Genomic DNA, 22,887 nt, shown 5'->3' on the forward strand with positions numbered 1-22,887 from the left:
GGAAGAAAATGTCCCCGCACTTCTCGAAAACCGATAAATAAACTACCTTCAACCTGTTATTTTTTCAGGCATGAGTAGGTATTCTGCTCCTATGAGCGCTCACATAAGTAGCTTATTAATGTCTTCAATCTATATGTTTCCAGGTATATTCTGCCTGCTAACAGCCTGCGAGCGTTCCCCCTGCGTGTTCGGCAACTGCTCCCTCATAGCGACCGACGACGGCGGCTCCTATTCGTGCCTGTGCGCGCGCGGCTGGCGCGGCAAGCGCTGTGCGGAGCGCGTGAGAGCGTGCGCATCCAGGCCTTGCAATAATAGGGGCGCGTGCACCGAGAGGGATGGCGGGTTTCTGTGCCAGTGTAACCCGTCTTGGAAGGGGAAGAGGTGAGTTAATAAGCTCGTTATCTTTCTCTATATAATCATCATCATCATCATCATCATTTCAGCCATAGGACGTCCAACTACTGAACATAGGCCTCCCCCAATGCTTTCCATGTGTTTCTGTCTCTATATAATATTTCTGTCTAAATAAAGGCAACGCCAAAAAATCAAAGTACTGGCGACAGTCACAGCACATAGAGCGAAACATTATCACATGTCAATGTCGAGTCGACTTCCTCTCACTCACCCGCACATCTCCCCGCTTTTGCCATGTTATGCTAGTTTGCAACAAAAATGTATATTCTGATGGTCAAGAGACCGTGTAAGAGATCTTATAAAAAACAGTATGTGAAGTTAGGGTCCAAATATTGCACCTTGCGGAAGCCCTATTATTGAACTTGTTAATATTAAGATTCGTCAATGGAATTTTTAACTTATTGATTTAATATTTTTATAGGTTTGTCAAAGGAAATATTAATTCGAGAAACATTTTGCTTCTCTCTTTCAAATGTTTCTAATATGCTACACTGTTTGTGTAATGACTAACTAATAGTTACTTTGTCGAAGGCTTTAGCCAAATCTAATTTTCTAATATTATGTTACATAATTATATACCAATTTCGACAACAATGTTCATGTCATCGTTATCTTCAGATGCGAGATTCCAAACCCGACGCCCAACATCGTGAGCCTGGGAACACGGATGATCCAGGAACCCTTCTGGTTGGGCCTTATCGCCGTGTTCGTGGTCTTAGGCATCATAGGCCTGGTGTGGTGCGCCAAGAGACACTTCCCCGAGAAGATCGAGAAACTTCTGGCGGAGGAGGCCGACAGATGCGCTAGACGTAAGTACTTGCTACTGCTTTGGGGGGCTATAGGCGGTGTGGTTTGGTTACTATTGGGATCGGGAATTGCCGTGATAATATTACTTCTTTTCAGTATTAAACTAATATGATTAAGTTTATGTGACTGAACTCTCACATGCTAAGTGATGAATTGGTCTCTTACTCAGTAAATTCCATTAAATCTTAATTTACTTAAAGAAGAAGACGCTGGAAGATTATGACATTTCGATTCCACAGCGATTTGTGGTAATATGACTGAGATTAACATCTACAAAAGACTTGTGTATTTTTAATTGTGTTTTTTGGATCTTTATAACTATAACAATTTGTTGTTTGACACAAAACAATTTAGCAATAAGTATGTTGAACTCGATTGTGCTAATGTGTTTGATGCGAACACTATTAACTTACGCTTGAGTTCCTTTTGGTTAGGGTTTGCCAAAGATAAAAACTATGGACATAGTTTTTTAGAACCTGCTTAGAATAAACTGAGATCAATCGTAATCGAACGACACACTGCTGGAGGACAAATTCTTTAGGCTCCCAATTGGTACCAAATCCCATAACTCAGACTTGTTCTACCAATCAGTTTGTTGGCACACTCTCAACGCGTACAGCTTGTCACTGTCACGACTTTGGTATTATAGAGGCGTAGCATGGGGTTTCAATGACTTGACCTTGATAAATATAGAAAACCATAAAGTACAGCATCCACCTACAAACGTAAAATCTATATAGATGATGATATAGGTACCTAAGTATAAATGAAAGTGAAACTTGAATCTTTTCTTTTTCTCCCTCTGAAAAATAAAAACCCAAATTAGATACTGATGAAAGATTAAAAAGATCTAAAGCTAACTTTGAATTAAAAGACAAAGTGGTAACTGTTAATGAATCAATTAAGATCGTAGTCCCCACGCTACGCCACCTGGTAAATACACAGTTGACTTAGTTAATTTGATGAGGATACTAACTCTGTATAGCATTACTCTGTCACAGTAATATTGAAGATGCTTCCTTATAAGTAAGATTGTTTCCGCTAACTCATGTATTTTATCAATAAACGCACTGTCTCTGGGATGGTAAGGACACGTTTTGAGTACTTTATCTTCTTTTGATATCTTTTCTATCTCTGTGTTTCCATTTGCGAGTTCAGAAACTTCTTTAGCCGTGAACCTTAGAGACTTGTCACTGATATGTCGGTGCATGTACTGGATAGTTTAGATTTGTACCCTCTAGATGTACAGTTTCTGGGCGACGCAAATTAGGCAAATGCTTTAACTTGATTATAAAAGACACAATCATTTGTCGACGAAAAATCTCACGAACAAAATTTCGAAAATATTTCTAAAACTTGGTAAAATACAAGGAATATCTTCAAATGTAAGAGCAGTAACAAATAGATTGCAAATAAATCAAACAAAATCAAGTTGAAGTCATTGCATTTTTTCTCTTAATGTTTTTGCAAAAAGGATTACCAGATAAAACACGATGCGCTTGGACATCCCGAAACAACTGTATGCTTTAGGCCATTTAGTCATATTTTCCTTTGAATCCTATAAAGTTATAATTCAAGATACAGCATGCACAAAATAGAATAACATTATATTTGATTCTTACCCAAATACATACTTTATTAAACATGGTGGATCAACAAAGTATCGACTGTCAAAGGTAAGAATTCAAATACATCATTCAAAACAGGCAGAAATTACAAATTTTATAAAATAACATTCAATTGGCATTTGGCATATAAATGAAATAACTCATGATGATCTTTTCGTACTGGAGGTATCTTGTCTTATCTTTAAATCCAATATCCTCAACTCAACGCCCATATTCTTGGACTCGTTTTAGATCTAACTCGACTTAGAACTACAGGCAAGGCATCCCTTTGCAACAATGAAAACTATATTGAAACTACCTCAAAATTGACTGAATGTTGCCATTTCAATCTGCTTCAAAGAAAATAAAATAAATAAATTGAAGTAAATTCACTTTTTTTTCAACAATTGCGATGCCCTGGAGGTTGCCTCTAAACACAGATATGGATAGATGCAGCATGTGTCAAAAATTGTATGAAGCCGAGCGTGCCACTTTTTAAACGTCATTAGTGTCATTTTAGCGAATTTTAGTGATTGCCGCAACGTAAAAGTAATCGTATCATCGTACTGCATTCGCAAAGTCATCGAAATATATCATGTGACTTGATTCGAAAATTAATTAATTCTGATAAAACTGATAATTTGTTAAATACAAAACCAAAAACATCTTTATTTACCTTTTTAAAATAAAGTAATTCTTACAAATCGTCAAATCTCGTTATTTTTTTTTACCCTACCAGCGTTTCAAGACATTTTGTCAAGTGCATGAATACATGGATCAGTGTGTGTCTTATTGTTATGAGTAAGTACGGTTCCTTGGGATCGGTATGAGTGCACCACATATCTACAGGGACCATGGTTTTAACTCTTAAGAGTACATCGCAGGATATGTATTAAAAACAATGCTACTTTATACTTCTTCTACTGCTACTTTATTCTAATTAATTATTTGCTACTTGTGCTGTTAATTACAATTCTCAATCCGTAAATAATATCTTCTTTCTACCGTGTTCGTACTACTGTTCTCGTAAAATCATCGTTACCGATTGTTGTAATCGGATTACATGAACATCACTCGACCATGTATGTCCATTTGGACATATCGGAATGGCACGCTTTGACGATCAACTTGCTGTATCTACTCTAATCCATATCTGTGCCTCTAAAGCAAATATGTACGTTAATGAGGGTTTTCGAGATTGAAAAATCCGCCAGATGGCAATACGTAGCCGCGAGGTCCAAATGCTTATTTTTGACATGACATTGACAGATATGTCAAAATCCACCAATCACGCAGCAGTCAGACCCTACATCCACGTCCCGCCATCTGGCGGATTTTTCAATCGCGAAAACCCTCATTGACGTAAATTCGCTTGATGTGATTTCCTCAAGATTATAATCCACGATTCCATAAAAAAGACACTGGCAGACATAAACCTTTGGAAGAGGTTGCCACAACAAAAAAAGTTGCCACACAAAAAAGTCGAGTCGTTTAAGAATACGGGCGTGTCGCTGACGCGGTATACAGTATAGATGACCCACGCTGAACTGTCCCACCAAACTCAATGACAGGGGGGCGCTACCATCGTTCAACTATATGGTTTCCAACATGGCAAAAATCGGAACCAGCGTTCCGGTATTGACGGTGGCGCCCCACTGTCAATGTCATGCATAGGACAGTTCAGTATTTTGGAACTATATTGGGTTGTCCACGCACGGCCGCTAGCGGCGCGCGGCGGGCGCGCGGGCGGCGGACGGCGGTACGCGGCCGTGGCGCGCGAGGAGCAGTGACGGCAGCGTTTGTCCACAGCCAGGCCTGGCTCACTCCGCGCGGTACATCCGATAATTACCTACAGCGAAGCGCCCCGCCGGCGGGTATTATATCAGTCGGGTGTCACGCGCGCGCCCGTCGGAACTTTATGTTTTGCCTTTAATAAATAATTTCTTTTGAATACAATTTATGATGTTTTAAGAATTTTATCGTTAAAATATTAACTATTACCTTTCCGTGTAGGTAAATGAAACGGAAGGGTAACATCGATACACCAAATTACGACAAGCTAGTTCTTTTACCATAATGCATAGGTACCCCAACAATATTCAGTAAAAAATAAATTGTTGCCAAAGTACAGCGAGTAACATTAGATTAAGTTTGTGCAAAGCCAAATACAAATGTTAAAATAGGTATGAATGAAGACATTGTATTAAAATAAGTACTTTTTTATCCTAAGTAGGTATATTTAAAATGTTATTTTTACAAAGGTAAAATAACACTAATACTTACCTACATACGTACCTCATTACAAATACCTAAGTAGGTTAATTCTATTTTTTCACTAGACAGCATAGCAACCCTAATAGCGTAAGAAGAGTTCAGAGACACGCGATAGAAAGAGACAAAACTTGTAGGTGAATAAAATTGTAGGTACGTAGTACTGTGCGAGCTGAATTACACTGTATCGCGTGGTACGGGACTATTCCCACCTCTCGTTCCCACCACTGCAACTCCTGTGTAGCCAGGATCTACAGCTTGACCGCCACAAAAACCCAATCAATGAAGGTCAAGTTTGTCCCGGGGGAAAGTTAAACTGTCATTGGACCCGCAACGAAATTAATCAGAAGAACATAGGAGGAGTTCGAAATTAAGGTTCGACTTCCCTCCATTGCAAAGCGGATGACAGGTGACAAACAAAGGTTTAAAACCTTTAAGAAAAAGATTATGCACCACGGACAATAAATTAAATTAAGGGGTATCGCGTGGTAGCAAGACTCGCATTTATTTAAATCGTCTTGCGGAGTAATCCTTCTGTAGGTACTACTATTATTTATTCTGAATTCTGTGCCACAGCCGGCTGGCGCGCGCACGGTGGGCAGGCGGCGGGCGCGGGCGCGGCCGAGCGCACGCTGCTCACGCGGCTCGGTATCCGCAAGCCGTCGGTCACGCTCTCGCCGCACCCGAGGGCCGCGCGCACCTTTAGCTTGGACGATCTGTTAAAGCCGCCGCCCGGACGTAAGGAGCGGAGCGCCGGCGCCCGCGCACTCCGCACTGATGCGCGATCATACACGAACCTCCATTTCATTAGTAATGATTTTATGTCCGGTTTTGGTGGCAGTAACCGGGGAGTACGTTGGGACATGGACACGAAACTAGGCTTTTACACGTCCCAGTATAAATCATTGTTGAAATTGGATCCACTTGATTTTAATTAATATAAAAAAACGTCGTCATCGGTATTTTTTTCCGCTTCAATGTTGATGTTCCAACGTAATCACCTATTTACTGCGTTAATATTTGTTCAGTCTTGTCGCACAAATTACACAAATTTTCCACATATTATACCAATCTCACGAATTCTCTAGCCTCAGAGATTTGATTTGACTCATCATATTCAATTTTCAAACTATACAAATTCAATATCATCCCTACCGACTTCATAATCACAAGAAATCCAATCTTTTTGACCATATTTGTTTTGATAATATGACACACTTATTAATCTGAATGTCTTTACATTTTTCACCAGATTCGTTTGATCTGTGTCTACAATGTACTTGTGCGTATTACGTGACTCACTTTTCTTGCTCTCTGAAATTCACTGTAGTTCAACTTCACATAAATGTTGACTTTGATCAATATCGTTAACGTTTGAACTTTCATTACCTACATAACTCACAAGTGCTGTATAGTCGATGGCTTCACTTATTCCTTATTTTACTTCAACTTTTTCAAACATCAGATTCATCTCAATCTCCATATTCTCTCAAGAGCTCTTTTCTTTCATCAAACTGTTCAGTTTTCATCTCGATATTAAAGAAATCAGTAACTCATTTTAGTTATCCTAACATTCTACTGAAAATCATGATCTTTCTGAACATATTAACAAACCAGCTAAAATAAAAATACATTATTGAAACCATTTTGTTAAAGCTAAACTAATCAACGAAACTGCTTAAATCAGTTCAAAACACATTATTTCCCTTTGTTTGCAAATGTAAACGCATTCGACCATCTCTGCGGAGCGCGCGGTGCACAGAGCTCTGATAGCACTGGATGTGGACCTGCTGTGAATGGCACTCGGTGTGGAATGCTGTCCTTGGCCAATATAACCCGGTCCTGCTATCTTCTTACTTCTCGATGTGTGCACTCTTGACTACGCACAGAAGCATTAGACGCTCCTCCTTCGTTTAACACCTTTTTAGATCGTCCAGCTATTGCATCTTTTAATCTGTCAACTATCTTATCTTTCGTAATTTTTCTATTAGTGTAATTTCTTTTCTTGAGAATGACAGTTTAAAAGATGATTTTCTATGTTTAATGAATGTTGCTTAGCATTTAGCATGCTGTTTAAATTGGACATTGTTCTGCATTTGATAATAAATAGCCTCATTCTGTACATAAATAGAAATTACTTCAATCTAACCTCTTGCTGCATAACATGCATTACAAGCACAACAATGCCCTTTTTCATATGGTTATTGGAAATAATTTACCGTCAATGTTAATTCAATTTCAATGTGCAATTTACTGTTTGCTTTAAGTGTTGCTTATTTTGAAATTCCAATAACCATATACAACATTGGTAGATCAACATCCCCATTCGTTTGTATCGTGAACCAAACACTTGCAATTTACACTAAACCTAACTTATACCTACATACATGTCAATCAAAGAACTCAATTGGCACATTAACAAAATTTCCAATATTCTTGGCACTAACCCTAAAGAATTGGCTTCCATAGATGCACTAAGGAGATCAAGGCATGATGGTGATCTCTCAACCCCTAAGTGTTTTCTATAAATGTTTTTTTTCAACCCAGTTCTGAGATGTTTCTAAATGTAGCTTTGTCATGAACATTGATGTTGTATCAGATGCTTATCATAGAACGACTTGGTTTCCAAATGAATGCTATATCAAGGTTTTTAACACAGGAACACCATCACCTCGGAAAAAACGCAATAACTCAACACCAACAAAGAAAAACGCAGCAGAAAAAAAGCAAATTCTTCAGCAGTTGATAAGTCCGGCATCGGGGAACGACCACTCAAAGAAGATCACGATGGGGGAACTAATACAGATGTCGGAGAAAAGGACTCTGAGCACAGTAGAAAGCGCTCCTGCTTTTGTGGACTACGGTATAGAAAATAAAGAGACTTCATTTGCAAGTGAAGCGTCCACACCCTCAACATCTCCCTCGATGAGGCACATATCAGATCCTAAGTTAGAGAAAAAAGTTACCTTCGCTAGATTACTGAACAAAGTTTCAGCTGAAATGAGCTCCAGTTCTGATGTGGACATGGTAAATACGATAGCGATTCCAATGGCAGTCATAGCTGATAGAGGTATGAAAGCTAAAGCTTCAAGTACTCCGCCATCCCCTGGTGTAGAGGTTAGATCTCCTCATAGTACGTCGAGCAATCAAGGCAGTGATTCCATGTCCAGTCTTGATTTGACGTTAGCTCATGCTGCTTTGAAAAAATATTCAAGGTAAATTATAACTTCACTTATTTTTAACTTCTTTTTCTGTTATCTCTCATGTTTGAATTTTTTTTTTCCTTTCAGACAACCAAAAATATCCAGTGCTGACTCCATCCTCGCCATGTTTCGAAACTTCTCGTCATCGTCAGCTGCGATAGTGTCTCGCGCATCATCTGGGGGAGTCTCAGCCTCAAGCACGCCTTCAGCATCATCACCACAGGATGACACTGTGGATGCTGATGATATATCCCTGGCATCTTCACACATACCCTCGCTAGCTCCGGATTCACCAGTCACTAGGCCACATAACACCATTGAAATACAGGTAATGGTTCTCTTTTGATAAATATTTTTTCTCATCTCCTTTTCCAAATTATTCACGCATGCATTAATATTATTAAACTTGATAATTTTGATTGTTTTTAGGTTCTTGATCCTTTGAGTGCTCACAAATCTTCGTCTTCAGGCAGCAACCTTCTACATCCTCCATCTATTTTGCTTGAAGTACCCAGTGGCATAAATAAATGCCTTTCACCTATTCGAGAACTGCCCACGCCCCTTCCAACTCCACTGCCTACCCCGCTTCCTACCCCTCTCCCTTCACCCCGCATGCCAAGAGCTAATATGGAGCCAGACACGAAGAGCGAATCGACGGCAACATGCGTATCTCCAAGTGAAGATGAGCTGGACGAGATAAAGTATGAGACTAAGCCCGAGAGACCTCTATCTGGGCTACGACTGAAGGTAATGTTGAGTTCAATGTAACATTTACTATCTACAATTTTTATGTCACATCTTCAAAATGCCTTTCTTTTGTTTCAGCTCCGCCAGCCAGCTATCTGCAGTGAAACGCCAACACCATCCACTCACGTAACTGACTCTCCCAGCCCCAGCTTCACTCACAGTCAAGATTCTGAACGAGAAATGTCTTCTCCATCGCCCGCGCCTCCTACCCTCAGAGTCCCGATTCTCACGATAGAGCGGCCTTCACCGGGTTCACCTCCTCCCAGGCGCACCCCACCACATTTAGAATTTCAACCGCCTCCTCTAATAACTGTCACGTACAACGCAAGTGAAGAATCGGACGAACCGATGTCCCCAAGACCACCGCCACCTAGTGGAAATATGTGCTACCTAAGCCCATTCTCCATGTCTGCCAGAGGAGAGAGAGCACCGTCAGAATCAAATCTATCCTCGTCTGGATACAGTTCTATGGCAAGTCCTGGTCCTTCTCGGTGCGGGTCAAGCAACCCTTTGTGTCCCTCTGAAATGGAAGATCCGGGTTCAGGTGGAGGCCCTTCTTGTTTTCAATCGAGAAGACGACCGCTGATGAAAACTAACTCCAGTCCTGCTGCTTCGAACGACGACTCCAATGAAAGGAGACGAGGGAGATCCGATTCAGAGACATTATCAGACGATCCGTTACTAGAATCGAATGATGAAGGAATCGGAACGGATGAGAGAGTAGATGATGTGCCGTCCAGTGCTAAGGAATTAGAAACGTTGGTCAGTTTGAAAGAAACTTTAGAGGTGCCTCAGACGACGATAATTTCGCCTAGCGGAGTGACCAAATGTTCAATAGTTAAATGTATTAGTGTGGAAAGAGGTTTAGATGAGAAGGCTTGTTTGAGGCCGCCTACGTTGCTTTCCGACTGCAGTAGACCGTTAAGCCCCGTTAGTTCTAGAAGTGAGAGTCCATTGAGCGATAAGACTGGTTTGGGAAGGTTCTCGCCTCAATTTTACGGTAGACAGCTGCCGTTTACCGACTCTGACGGCTTGTATGATTTCCCAAGTTCGGAGTGCGTGAAAGGGAACAACTGTAAGTCGGCGAACAATACGCAGAAGAAGTCGGGGAGAAAAAGAGACAGAAGAACCACAAGAACTGCGTCTCATGAAGTCGCGGGAACGACCAAGTCGACGCTGCCGCATATGCCGCATTCTATGCACAATTTGCTAGAGGTATGTAAAATGTGCAGTTATTTCTTATAGCAGGATAGTTCTTGAGTCAAAATTTAGGTCGTGTGTGTGTTCTGGATGGCGGTTACCAAATGCTAAGTTACTACCGTAAGGGTGCTTTATTATTCACCTAAGCATGCCGACACTATCGGCACAGCACGTTCGTGTAGACAAATGTTCAGAATAAGGCTGCGTTTCTACCAGAGCTGTGCTGACCGAGGCGAGGTAAATGAAGCGATTCTATTGGTTCTTTACAAACCCATACCTCGCTACGCATCCTCGCACATCTCTAGTGGAAACGCAGCCTTAAAGCATACACAGAGGTTAATAAATAGGTACTATCGACTTAAAAGTACCTACCGATCTTTTCCTTGCTGTAGCAGTTTTTTTTTTAATTTGGGCATTTTGAAATCCAGCGAGAGCGTGGCGCTATCGGTTTACGCGTTGCTCTCGCCCACGTGATTTGGAATTTTATTTGTTAAGAGCGTTTACGCCGTTTGGCGCAAAAACAGTACTTTTTCAACTCGTTACAATCATTAACCAGTAATACTACAAATATGTTATAGGCATAAATAGTTAGGCAATTTCGTCGTCTAAATAGTTAATTGAGAAAATATTGCGATTAGTTTAGCATTTAAGAATTCTATCAAGATAAGTCCACACAGGTTTTGTAAATTTCCACTTTAGCGTCAGTTTACAAGCTGAAATTTTTATAAAAATACTATGAAAACGATTTGACAAACATTTATATCCTATAGCATAGATCCTTGGGCAAATAGTTATCTGAGAAAATTTTTAGATTTAAGCATTTTACAATAAGAAATCACAAATTAAAAGAAGGTGAAATATCCAAAAATCAAAGTGATTTTTTCACCAATATTCTTCCTTTATTTAACACAAAAATAGCTTAATATAATAGAAGAATATCTTATCTAAAATATTTACTTTGAAATTTAAAATAATTCATTGTAATTTTTTTTCTATGAGTATTTGAAAAGTACTATAAAACGCCGCGCACGAATCGTTCAAATTCACCTATCCGTCCCCCGGACACGGCCTGAGCCCTATCCGTCCCCCGGACACGGCCTGAGTCCTATCCGTCCCCCGGACACGGCCTGAGACCTATCCGTCCCCCGGACACGGCCTGAGTCCTATCCGTCCCCCGGACACGGCCTGAGTCCTATCCGTCCCCCGGACACGGCCTGAGACCTATCCGTCCCCCGGACACGGCCTGAGCCGAGGTCCGAGCCTACCGTGGCGCCCTCAGGCCGCGTCCGTAGTCCCCTCGATCGGGCCCACTAGAGTGAGCCCGCCGTAGGCTGGACTTTGGTCCAACACCGCGGTGGGCAACCCTCTAGTTGGGTTCGCCACTGATCGGGCGCCTTATGCGCTCGATACGGCCCGATCGCGAACGTCGGTCTGCGACCGACGCGGACGAGCCTGGGCTTCGCTTCGCGAAGCCCACACTCGGCCTCGTCGGCACGCGCACCGACGATCGCCAAACGGCTAGAGTACCTTCTGTACTCGCCACTCTGCCCGGTGAAGTTGGAAAAGCTCTTCAAGCTACCAGCGCGCGTCCCTTCAAAAAAAAAAAAAAAAAAAAAAAAAAAAAAGTTCAAATTCAGTCCGCCTCGAGGCGTTCCAGAGTGAGGTCACGTCGCTCAGTGCTTTGCTGACATGTGTCACGCGTACGTTGATCTTTGACAGGTAGCTGGACTTTTATAGTGTATCCGCAAAATCTTGGTGGTAGATTTTGCGATCACGTGGTAATTAAAATATTTTATTGTTATTTTTCATTACAGTCTATTTTTACTACAAATTCTATACGTAATGAAAAATAAAATTAAGTTATTTTTAGCGATGAAACGAAAACGAATGACGAAATTTTGGAACAGCAAGTTATGTATGTATACCTAGGTACTAATATTATAAAGAGGAATAATACTAATAATTTATTTGCCATAAATAGGTGGTTACAGAATAGTTAATAGGAATGCTCTGCCAGCAGGGTCCCACCTAGTTGTAGGGGGAACATACACAACATATTACAGTCGGAAAATCTTTGCGGTAGGTACCTCGGATTGTAGTTAGTTGGACAGTGGTCATTTGACGGCCACTTGAATCGTCTCACCCCTAAGCTTTTGGCTACCGCCGGCGCACTAAGCCGGTTGATGCCCAATCTCGGAGGCCCGGCTTCACTGAGTCGCTGACTATACCTACTTTTGCGTCGCGCGTTATAATTATGGTCCTATATGGAGCTCGAGTATGGCACAGTGCTGTGTAGTCGTGGAGCATCCTACTGTTAAAAAAAGCGCAACGCATGATATCACTGAGGCACAGGCTGAGGTAATTCGTGGATACCGCATAGTATCCGCAGTCCGTCTATTCCCGGTTGTGGATACTGACTATGTCCCTACTGAGGATAAATGGGAAAAAAAATATTGTCATTAGTGGCGACGTATAACAATCCTACTAATATTATGAATGCGAAAGTTTGGATGTCTGGATGTTTGTTACTCTTTCACTCAAAAACTACTGAACGGATTTTGTTGAAACTTTACAGTATTATTGTTTATAAACCAGATTAACATAATTATAGGCTATAATTTATGACGATATGTGACAAATAAATTTCAATAAATAAATAAGACGTGTCTAAAAAGCGCAATCTATCGTCATTGGTTAAAATCTACAGCGCTGGATAAACATGTTCAATATTATGTTCTTGTCAACCCTTACCCATGTGACATGCAATAAATAATTTGAATTTGAATTTGAATTTGAACTACTGTTTTTAAACGCCATCTATCAACATGATATCAAACAACAGATTTTACGAACTAATGAGTAAAACGAGGTCCACGCGTACGAATTATTAATAAAATTAATAATATTTGTATTCATCTGGTCTTACTTGACTTTCACTTTACGTATGTCATGCACGATGACATTTGCGTCAATATTTGTGTACGTCCCCACTAGGCATAATTGGGATGTATTTTTCTAATTTGTCATAAGTTGTGAGAAAGCCTGTAGCTACAACTGGGAAAGTATGTGTCACCACTGGTGACAATCGATATTATTTATGCCATTTATCCTCAGTGGCGACAAAGCTAGTGTCGACAACCGAGAATAGACGCCAGTTGCGAGGTGACCATAGGTCCCAAGGGGAAATGTACTTGTACGTGCACCACGAGAGGTTGAAACCAAAAGGTAGAGGCTTGAGGATCTAGGCCCTAGAGTGCTGAAGGGTACGCCTGGCCGTCAGCCAAATTTTACGTCGCACCATAGAGGCAGTTCTGCCTGTATTAGAGGAGTGGGTGCGTCGGCATGATCGCCTCACACAAAGGGCGACCCAGGTTCTACCGGGCCGTGGGTGCTTCGGGCCATTCCTCCACCGTATAGGCCGAGAGCCTGTAGATGGTTGTCAGTTAACACTGCAGTCTTGGCACGTGAGTCACCGCAGCAGACTGACACGTTCCAACAGTGCCCAGCCTAAACGAACGAGCGGCGATTGGAAATGACCTCTCCCTACCAATCGGGAAGAGGCGTGAGATAGATAGATAAATTGTTTATTTGTTGTAACACACTTTTTTTAATGCTTTTAACACACACATTATGTATAGTTGCTATTGAAATTCAATTCAATATCGAAATAAAGTTAGTTAGTCAAGAAACACACTAGGTGACACCACTGGTATTTTGTTACACAGGTTAGTAATAATTTCAACAGTTGCAACATAACAAAAGTGACAAAACAACATAAGATAAAGATGACTAGCGTTTCAAATAGTTCCCTGCGTCAGAGTGATGTGTGCCGCAGCGAAAGCGATGCAAAAAGCAAAGAGCTCAGTATAAACACTACCCTCAAAAGGGCAGAACACTGATTTTCAGCTTTTGCTAGAGAACGCATGAAGCGTACAGGTACGGAATGAACCCGCTCGCTTTCGGAAACAATATCTACATTAGTATAAAATATATGATGAGACAAATAATCTTATGGTATAGTGTGCTTACTTTCTGTGAAAGTGTTCTTTCACAGAAAGAATCAGTGGAAAGGGGGAGCGAGAGGCCTCAGCCGACACTCCGGTTATCCGCCGCCGACACCCTGGGCGCAAGAGGACAGCTTATGGTCTCCAACTGTCCCTTCCTAACAGGCCTCGGTCGCTAGACATGGAGGTGTCTGGTGGCGGCTAAGGACGAATGCTACAGGCAACAGCCAATGGCGATGTCCCGCGTTCCCTCATATCACTCATATGGATCATGGCAGAAACAGTCAGGTTTTCAGTGGGTGTAGGGGCTACCCACCTTCTGGTAGGAAGAACCCCACATAACCCACTAGCTGCCCCCGCAGCTGGTGGGTATGAAATGTTATGCATTTTCCGGATAAAAAAAGAATAGTAAACAGGAAAAGTTTGTTTTGAATAGAACCGATTTGAAAAAATCTCTCACCATTAAAATTCAAATTTTTTTCTGCTGAACATAGGCTGTATAAAATATTCTCAAAATAGTAAAAAACCTTTGATAATTTACTATTTGATAAAGAATTTACGTATTTATTATTGATTAGGACTAATGTATACCATTATTTATAATTATGGAGTCGGTGTTGGAAGATTTGAAGATTTTATAGTTTCCTTGAGCTGTCACTTGACAGCCTGGCACACTTTTACGATGGTGGATCAAAGTATTTTGGTTTGACTATAGAGCGTGAGAACACGCACACAGTCATAATTATTTTAGTGTGAATAAAACTAGCATCGAAATTACCTAAACTTGACATGCCACGCTAGACGTAAACGCTCTTAATAGATTTTAGGTTACTTACTATGTTATTCAGAACCTTGCTGCCCCATCGGCCGTCAGTTCTGCGTACTATGTACCCTGCTCACTGTCACTTCAGCTTGCTAATCCGTCGGGCTATATATATTTTTAAACCGGCAGACAGTGGTTGTGGTTGGTGGTGGTTTGTTGCGGCGCTTCTTCTCAGCACTTGCCAAATGTTTGTCTCGAAGCGCTGGTAGCGCAAAAAAAGAATGAGACATGTATAGGCTCCTTAAGAGCATTTGACGATTTGCAAGAACTAATTTAATTAGTCTAATCAAATAAAGAAAATTTTGATTTTGATTTTTGATTTTGATTATGTCAGCGACTTTAGTTCGTTTACGGATCTCCTCATTTCTGATTCGATCTCATATAGAAACACCGGAAAACGCAGCGTGAGACGTCCACCCAGGAAGGCGCTGGATGCAGGCCGCTACCAACCGTGCGATGTGGGAAGTCATTGGGGGAGGCCTATGTTCAGCAGTGGACGTCCTGTGGCTGAAATGATGATGATGATGACTATTTTATCAATGTGGGTGGTATTTCTATAGCAGTTCAATAAGTTTCAACGACTCACCGTGTCTAGGTGCCAGGCTGCCGCGAAGCCACCACTCGCAGCCGCAAGGGCGGGCGGCGTCGCTCGCGCTCGCAGGCGCCCGCCCCCGCCTCGTCATCGTCATCCGAAGACTCTGTCTCCAACGCCTCTGTCGCGTCAGTGGCCTCCGCTAGGGAGTTAAGAGTGCCGCCCGATTTGGAGATGCAGGTGAATGGACTTAGGGGTGGAATAAGCAAGGGTTTAGATGTTCGGATTTTTCGCACGTTGATTGAACTGATTTTGTGGCTTTTAAAGCGCTTTCACATTAGGGCGTTAGTAGCGCGACTGCAGCGCGGCAGCGGCGTTTTTATAATGTGAAGGCATGCATCCGCTGTCACATAGTACGAAATTTCTCGCGCTGCTTAATCCTTAATCGCCCAAATGTGAATGCGCTCTAAAAGATGAAACATAAAATGATGAAAAAAATGATAGCAATTGCAAAATATAAATACAAGCAAATTATTAAGCATGTTCTGTCAGCGTCGAAAAATTGGAATAGCATAGCAATAAAATTTACACACGTGTAATATAAATGACATATTATTATAACTATTTGAAAATACTTTTACTTGCCATTACCTACTACAACTACAGTTTACATAAGAGTATAAATAACTGTAGATACATTATAATGCAATCAGTAATACATAGACACCTATAAATAGTTTAAGTATATTATTATTAAAAATACGACTAAATAACAGGCTACTAAATCATATTTTCAATTTCAATATCTTTTTGACTTTGCTGTAAATGTATGCTTACTTGTATTTTTCTAATAATTTTTAATTATTATTTATAGTTCGAGCAACGAAAGTTGAGGCGGACGCATACTCACACTGATTTAATATTAATGAAAATAGAACACACGAATCAGTCTGAATACGCAAGATGCTAGCGCGACAGGCGTATACAGATACAAATCTTTGCTTGTTTCATCGCTTCAACTCTCGCTGGGCGAGCTATTTTTTTTGGTACAATTTGTTTTGAATTATTTTTATTTGTGGCTAGGTGTGTAGATGTCCGATTATTTTCAGCCATGCGAGCCGACTCGCTTGAGGAAACCACTCAGGCGACAAAAGTGCCGTAGCTCTGAGGTGATTGAGAGATGGCAAGCTACAGTACCAATTGAAACATACTTGTAGTTATGAAATTCTATAAGTAGGCGCAGCTAGAATTTTAGAAAATCAATTACTTTAAATATTTCATTGTGATGTTATTCCCTTAGTTTCCGATTTAATATAGAGCTGACTGTCGCGCATAATTTTCACTAATGCTACTGTGTGAGGGTCATTGTTTGAAAATGTTTAAAGACATTGGTGAACTTTGACCAATAATTTGTTTGTAAAAACTCAAAACTAACTACGCCTACACTGAAATATGATTTACGAGGTATATCATATTGCTCTCGCCATTTGGCGCCACTAGCAATTGTGGCCAAACAGTGGCGCCAACTGGTGAGCGCAACAATACCTATACTTCATTAAACCAGTAGGTAGATGATCCACCGCTGTAAGAAGTTCACATTCATGACTGTATTGATATTATAATGATATCAATCTGTAATTTGTGAATTAAACCATATAGCTTGTCATACCTAACTATACTGTACCTACAACAATGTCAAAGTTAAATTAGTATATGATTGTGTATGTCATCAGTAGGCTATTAAGAGTAGGTACTAGAAAACTACATACATATAACTAACATAGTATACTTCTACTGGACTCATCATAGAGATCATTATCATTAGGTGGTTGGAATGAAAGAATGAGTATTGACTGTAGATCCCTAAGGAATGTGTAGATTATGATAGTGTAATGGACCCTTATCGCAGTGATTTCAGTACATTTACTTAAAAATATAGATCTACTTATAGCGAAAGACCTATAAAGTATCAAGACGCATGGTAGGAGTTAAAGGTGTTCCGCTTTTAAGATTTAGCTAAAATTATGAGCTTGTCTAACTTGAAATTATTTTAGGATACGTCGTCGAAAATATCTTCGAGTTTGGACCTGACGGAGGACGCGAGAAAACCTGTGAAGATCAGCAAGTTGAGAACTATCAGCAATCAAATAAGGTAAGGTCATCGTTATACCTTAATATTCTCCGGCTAATATGCCGGATTCACAAACTTAACTTTGCAGTTGGAAAACGGGTTCTATAATATTGTATAGCTGCAAATATAAGTTTGTAAAGGCAAAAAACTATGAGTAACATTCTGAAAGGAACTGAAACGTAGAGCCCAAGACAAAGCGCGATTACTAACCTAGTTTTATGAAAAAAATACCTTCCACAAGTTGCATTCAGCGTTCGTTCGTTCGTTTTCGTTCGTTTTCAGCCAAATGACGTCCATCATCATCATCATCAACAGCCCTTTACAGTCCACTGCTGGACTATGAGCCTCCTCCACTATAGTGGAGGGTTTTGCCATAATCTCCACGCTTGTGAATGACGTCCACTGCTGGACAAAGGCCTCCCCCAAGTTTTGCCACAATGAACGGTCCTGCGCTGCCCGCATCCAGGCTCTTCCCGCGACCTTCACCAGATCGTCGGTCCACCTAGTAGGAGGCCTGCCCACGCTACGTTTCATTCACGCATTCAGCGTAATCTTGCCTAATTTGTTAGCGACTAGTTGCCCTAACCGATAAATTTTCATGCAGGTTCCTTCGCCGCCTAGAACGCAGTCTCAAGATGAAGGAGAGCTTCCCAGCCGTCTCAGACGACGAGGGAGACGAATCCTCCAGCGTCACCTCCCCCCTCCTCCAAGGAAGAAAGGACCTAGGCCGCGTGCCCAGCCACGCCACCTCCGCCCCTATGCTCAGCTCCATAAGACCCAAAATCACGCGCCAACGACGCTACGACCGCTCCCTAGTCAGCGAAGACACCAGAACTCTTAACGCGGCCCCGGGACAGGACAACTCCGATTGAGTGCTAACTTTAAGAGTAGGCGCACACCGTTGATTTTTAGTTGGCCGATAGTTGTGCCCGATTTCAAATTGTATGAAGAATCGGCCAAATCGAATCGGCGTAGTGTGCGCACTCCCATACATGCCCATACTGATCAACAGCGCGACTAAACTATCGGCCGACGAAAAATCAACTGTGTGCGCCTACTCTTAGAGCTTGTAATTAAACTTAATTCAACATACTCTCTGATACAGGTAATTTTCTAGCATGTTTAATCATAACCTCTCCCGTGTTCGATCATGTTGCGGTTAGTTCACGAAACAAGGCAAACTTGATAGTGTGCACGTTTTGACAGCTGTCAAGTCAAAAGAATATTATACAAAATTCTAATCTAATGTGATACGATACTATTTTAAGACATGAAAAGTAGATTGTCGTAACTTCTAGAAATGTAATAGGTAGAAGCATTCGTTGAACTTTGATTTCTTTCAGTTTAACTTTTGATGTCTTGTTAGTAAGGTACGCTTGACGTGTAAATAGGTACTTCCTGATAGCAATAACTCGTTTATAAAACATCAGATCGGTTTACTGTAGGTATACTAATGGTAGGAATTATTGTAGGACACTATTTCTTTGTATCATGTTCGTTCTCATTTCATTATTTTATTTTATACCTTTTTATACAAGTGTAATTTTAGTCTACTTACTTCGCTATAAGTTTTAATTTCTTTTATAATATAAAACTATGTAAATATGCTTTTTGTAAATATATTAAACGTATTGCTCAAATGCATATTTTGTGAAATCGTTTTTTGCGCACTTTTTGCTATTTTGTAAATAGTTTATCATATTTATTGTAATGTAAATAACAGGACTCGAGAGAAAAATCTTCATTTGGTGAATACTTTAGAATAAAAAGTTGTAAATGTTTAAATTATAAGTACTAAAAATAAGAAAGACCCAAAAAAACGGTATACTTACCAAATGCACAATTACTCTTTATGTACAATCATAGATATGTACTAATAAGGACGCATTTAATTAAGATATTATATTTATAGTTAGTTATTTAACTATATTTTATCCTTAACCTGACGCACCAATAGCTTAGAGTCCGCAATATCGTCTAGTTGATACTTTCTAATTTATTCACTTATATCAAAGTTTATTGTCATTGAGTAATGTTATTTCAGATGATACGTAACCTCGTATACCTATATTAGTATTTACCTTCCTATGTACTAGATGATAGTCTGAAACTATATTCATTCCTACACAATCACCTCCTTAAATAATTCTTTTATAGAGCTAGTATTACAAACAGGTAACGAAGTAACGATTTTCATAGTGAAATATTGATACACTTATAGTTGCCTTCGTATGCCTCATCGACAGTAGATTAGTAAGTAGGACCTGTATATCATCGGTACCGTAGTCCTTTAATGTTTTGTAAATGATAGAAAGCGTTGGCCTTCATTTATCGATTACCCTCTGAGTTGGATAGAATAAGGACGTTAGATCTCTTAGAGGCTTAGTCGTGAATACATTTTCAGCAATAATTTTATGTGATTTGACTGTTCAAAGACTGACGTTAACTTTGTGTGCACGAACCAAACCTAGTGCTTCTTTTAGTTTCGGTGTACTGTCGTGTTCTATGTCATAGATGTAAGTTGATGTGTCTTCAAGCGAGAATTAGTTTCTTTTGCAATAAATGGAGTATAGTCTCTAGACAAGTGGTCTGGTTAAGCCATTATCACTCAAAGGCCTTTATCGTATGTATTTATAAAATATAACAAAACGTATGGATCTATTGTAACAGTCATATTCAGCACATTACATGTCACATCATTAATATTGGAAACTATAATCACGCATAATTTTATAGTTATTTTATTCGTAAATTTATAGATCATAATAATCTACAAATAATCACTTCACCAAAAATGTATTACACTTCTTCGATAATTTCCATTTCCCTTAAAAAATAAAAATTACATCACAACTCAAATTGAATCCTTTGAAGCAATATTTACCTAAGAGCATCCCTGGTACAATTCACGTAAAGCTGTGTAATAATTATTAATAATGTTAAATCGACGTATAACGTAGATGGGTCGTTAAGGACGAATCGTATAAACTCTATATTTATGAATAACAATGGCCTGTTCATTGAGACTGATTTTCTAAAAACTTACTCTTGTAAACGTCGCTTTTTTATCCTTTGTTCGATCTATGTGACTTCACCATTCGCTGAATACCTACACTACAAATTAAAACACCGTGGCAAAGAAACAAAAAGAAGAAAACATCTTTTACTTGAATGTGACACAACGCAAAGCTTTTCGCAGATGGCGCCAGCGGATATTTTAGTCTTCAATGTGTTTGTGTATGATTAAACGAACTTTTTTATCTGTGCAATAACTTCATAATCCTCCGGTGAAACAGATCCTAACCTAAATGGTGTAGTGTTAATAAATCAGGTGATTCGTAATTAAGAATTCATAAATTAAATCCAGGTGAGTGATGTATTACTTTTTTTTCGAGATTTATGAGATGGATGAGAAAAATTCATCACATTAAGTTAAAGAAAGTACCCACACATAATTTACACAACTCAAAACAAAAAAAAATTAAGGATTATAAAGAAATATAATTATGAGAATAAAACATTGGCCATTTTGAATTGTGACTTATCTATACAACTATCAGTAACATTACCCACACAGTTCTAAAAGAAATTCTTACTTACAAAAGTAGAAAGCACGCATAAAAAGCAATATTTAGGACATAAAAAATATTGTGATTGTATTTTGTGATTAAAAACTGGTGTTACGATATATTTGGCTTAAAACGTAATCGCGTGGTTTGAAAATTTATTTTATTTTTTAATTCAGGTTTGTTACCAAAAATAATTATACTTTCTCGTAGGACCATCCGTAGTGACTATTATAGCGACTCACATTACACTAAGTGCACCTTTACTGTAAGTGTGGTTCCACACATCGTCTTATGATGAACTTTATGGTGTTCATGTTTCTGCGACTGTTTCTCGTGTGATGTGGTTATTGTTTGTATGACCTGAGTGAGCAAATACTGTCCTCAATCGATTTAAAAAAAAATGTTTTTACTGAAATCCGTCATCGTAAATAAAAAAAACGATAATGTTTGTGTGTCTTTGGGACACTAAACGGACAAAAATCACATGGCGGATTTAAAATTTTGAATGCATCATTGTTTGATATGAGAATGCGTGATTTTCCTAATTATGGGTTTGCCAAAACTAAATCTTACATTTAAACTCTTTCAAATCGTAGTAATACAAATATTTCTTTCCAACACACTATTTATTGCATTAAATTAATGATTCTGGTATTTCATCTCATGGTTAATAAATAATTAAAGTAAAATAATAAAGTTGATATTTGCTGGCAAACCCCATTTTTATATTAAACATTTTCTGTACAAAAGTTGCAACTCTGTTTTACGTGGTATATAGCTCTAAGTGATTCGTGTAAATATGTTAACACGTTTAAGGTTGGCATATTATTAAGATGTATATTCATTATTATACTAAGCATCTTATTCACAAACAATGTAAAGATAAAATAAATAAAATTTTGCTTGTTATCACAGATTTTCATTTCATTTGAAATTTACTTTGACTTGCGGGATATTTAAAACAAAAATAATTGTATATTTTCACCTTTCTTTATTTTTTACAGAATATACAAATTGTATTTACACAAGTAAAAAAATAAACGCTGGTAATAGGCTATTTAAATATAAATAAGTTGAGTTATTTTCACTTTTTATTAAAATGTCGAAAGATGGTTCAAATATCTGACAACACCGCATACAAAGATAAAATGTAGAAATTAGCAAAAATATTGAAGTCCGAAAACAAATGTATTAATTTCAGATTTCCAACAAAATCACATAACACGTTTTTATCAATTTCTCTAAACAGTCTCAAAAATATGTATGGTCCGACAGAATATCACTTAATGGACAAGCAATAAATGCAAAAATATTTATTATTATAAATAAACAGCTGAATAAATTTATATGTAGGTAAATAACGCCTAAATTAATAAGATAATAAGTAATTTTCAGTGACACATTATTATCATTATCAAAACCGTTTATTACTTATGGTATCTCTTTAAATGTATTTCAATAATAACCTTAGAAATATAAAAATCAAAGCCTTTTAAATATTATGCAATACGTAGCGATAAGTACCAACATAGTAAAAATACGTACACATTTATTATTTACTTGTACTTTACGTCCGCAG

At 39.1% G+C, this 22,887-nt stretch overlaps 1 protein-coding gene across 1 annotated transcript; it reads left to right on the top strand.

Annotated features, from left to right (window-relative positions):
- Nucleotides 1-1,153: 1,153 nt before the first annotated feature.
- On the top strand, nt 1,154-19,986 carry LOC135077350 (mucin-2-like). Its single transcript, XM_063971874.1, has 8 exons — nt 1,154-1,223; nt 7,759-8,314; nt 8,390-8,630; nt 8,732-9,049; nt 9,128-10,264; nt 15,672-15,848; nt 17,663-17,760; nt 18,344-19,986. The coding sequence occupies exons 2-8, from the start codon at nt 7,887-7,889 to the stop codon at nt 18,609-18,611; spliced, it is 2,667 nt and encodes an 888-aa protein (XP_063827944.1). The 5' UTR covers nt 1,154-1,223; nt 7,759-7,886; the 3' UTR covers nt 18,612-19,986.
- Nucleotides 19,987-22,887: the final 2,901 nt, after the last annotated feature.

The sequence above is a fragment of the Ostrinia nubilalis genome, chromosome 13 (genome assembly GCF_963855985.1).
Source record: "Ostrinia nubilalis chromosome 13, ilOstNubi1.1, whole genome shotgun sequence".
Classification (NCBI taxonomy): Eukaryota; Metazoa; Arthropoda; class Insecta; order Lepidoptera; family Crambidae; genus Ostrinia; species Ostrinia nubilalis.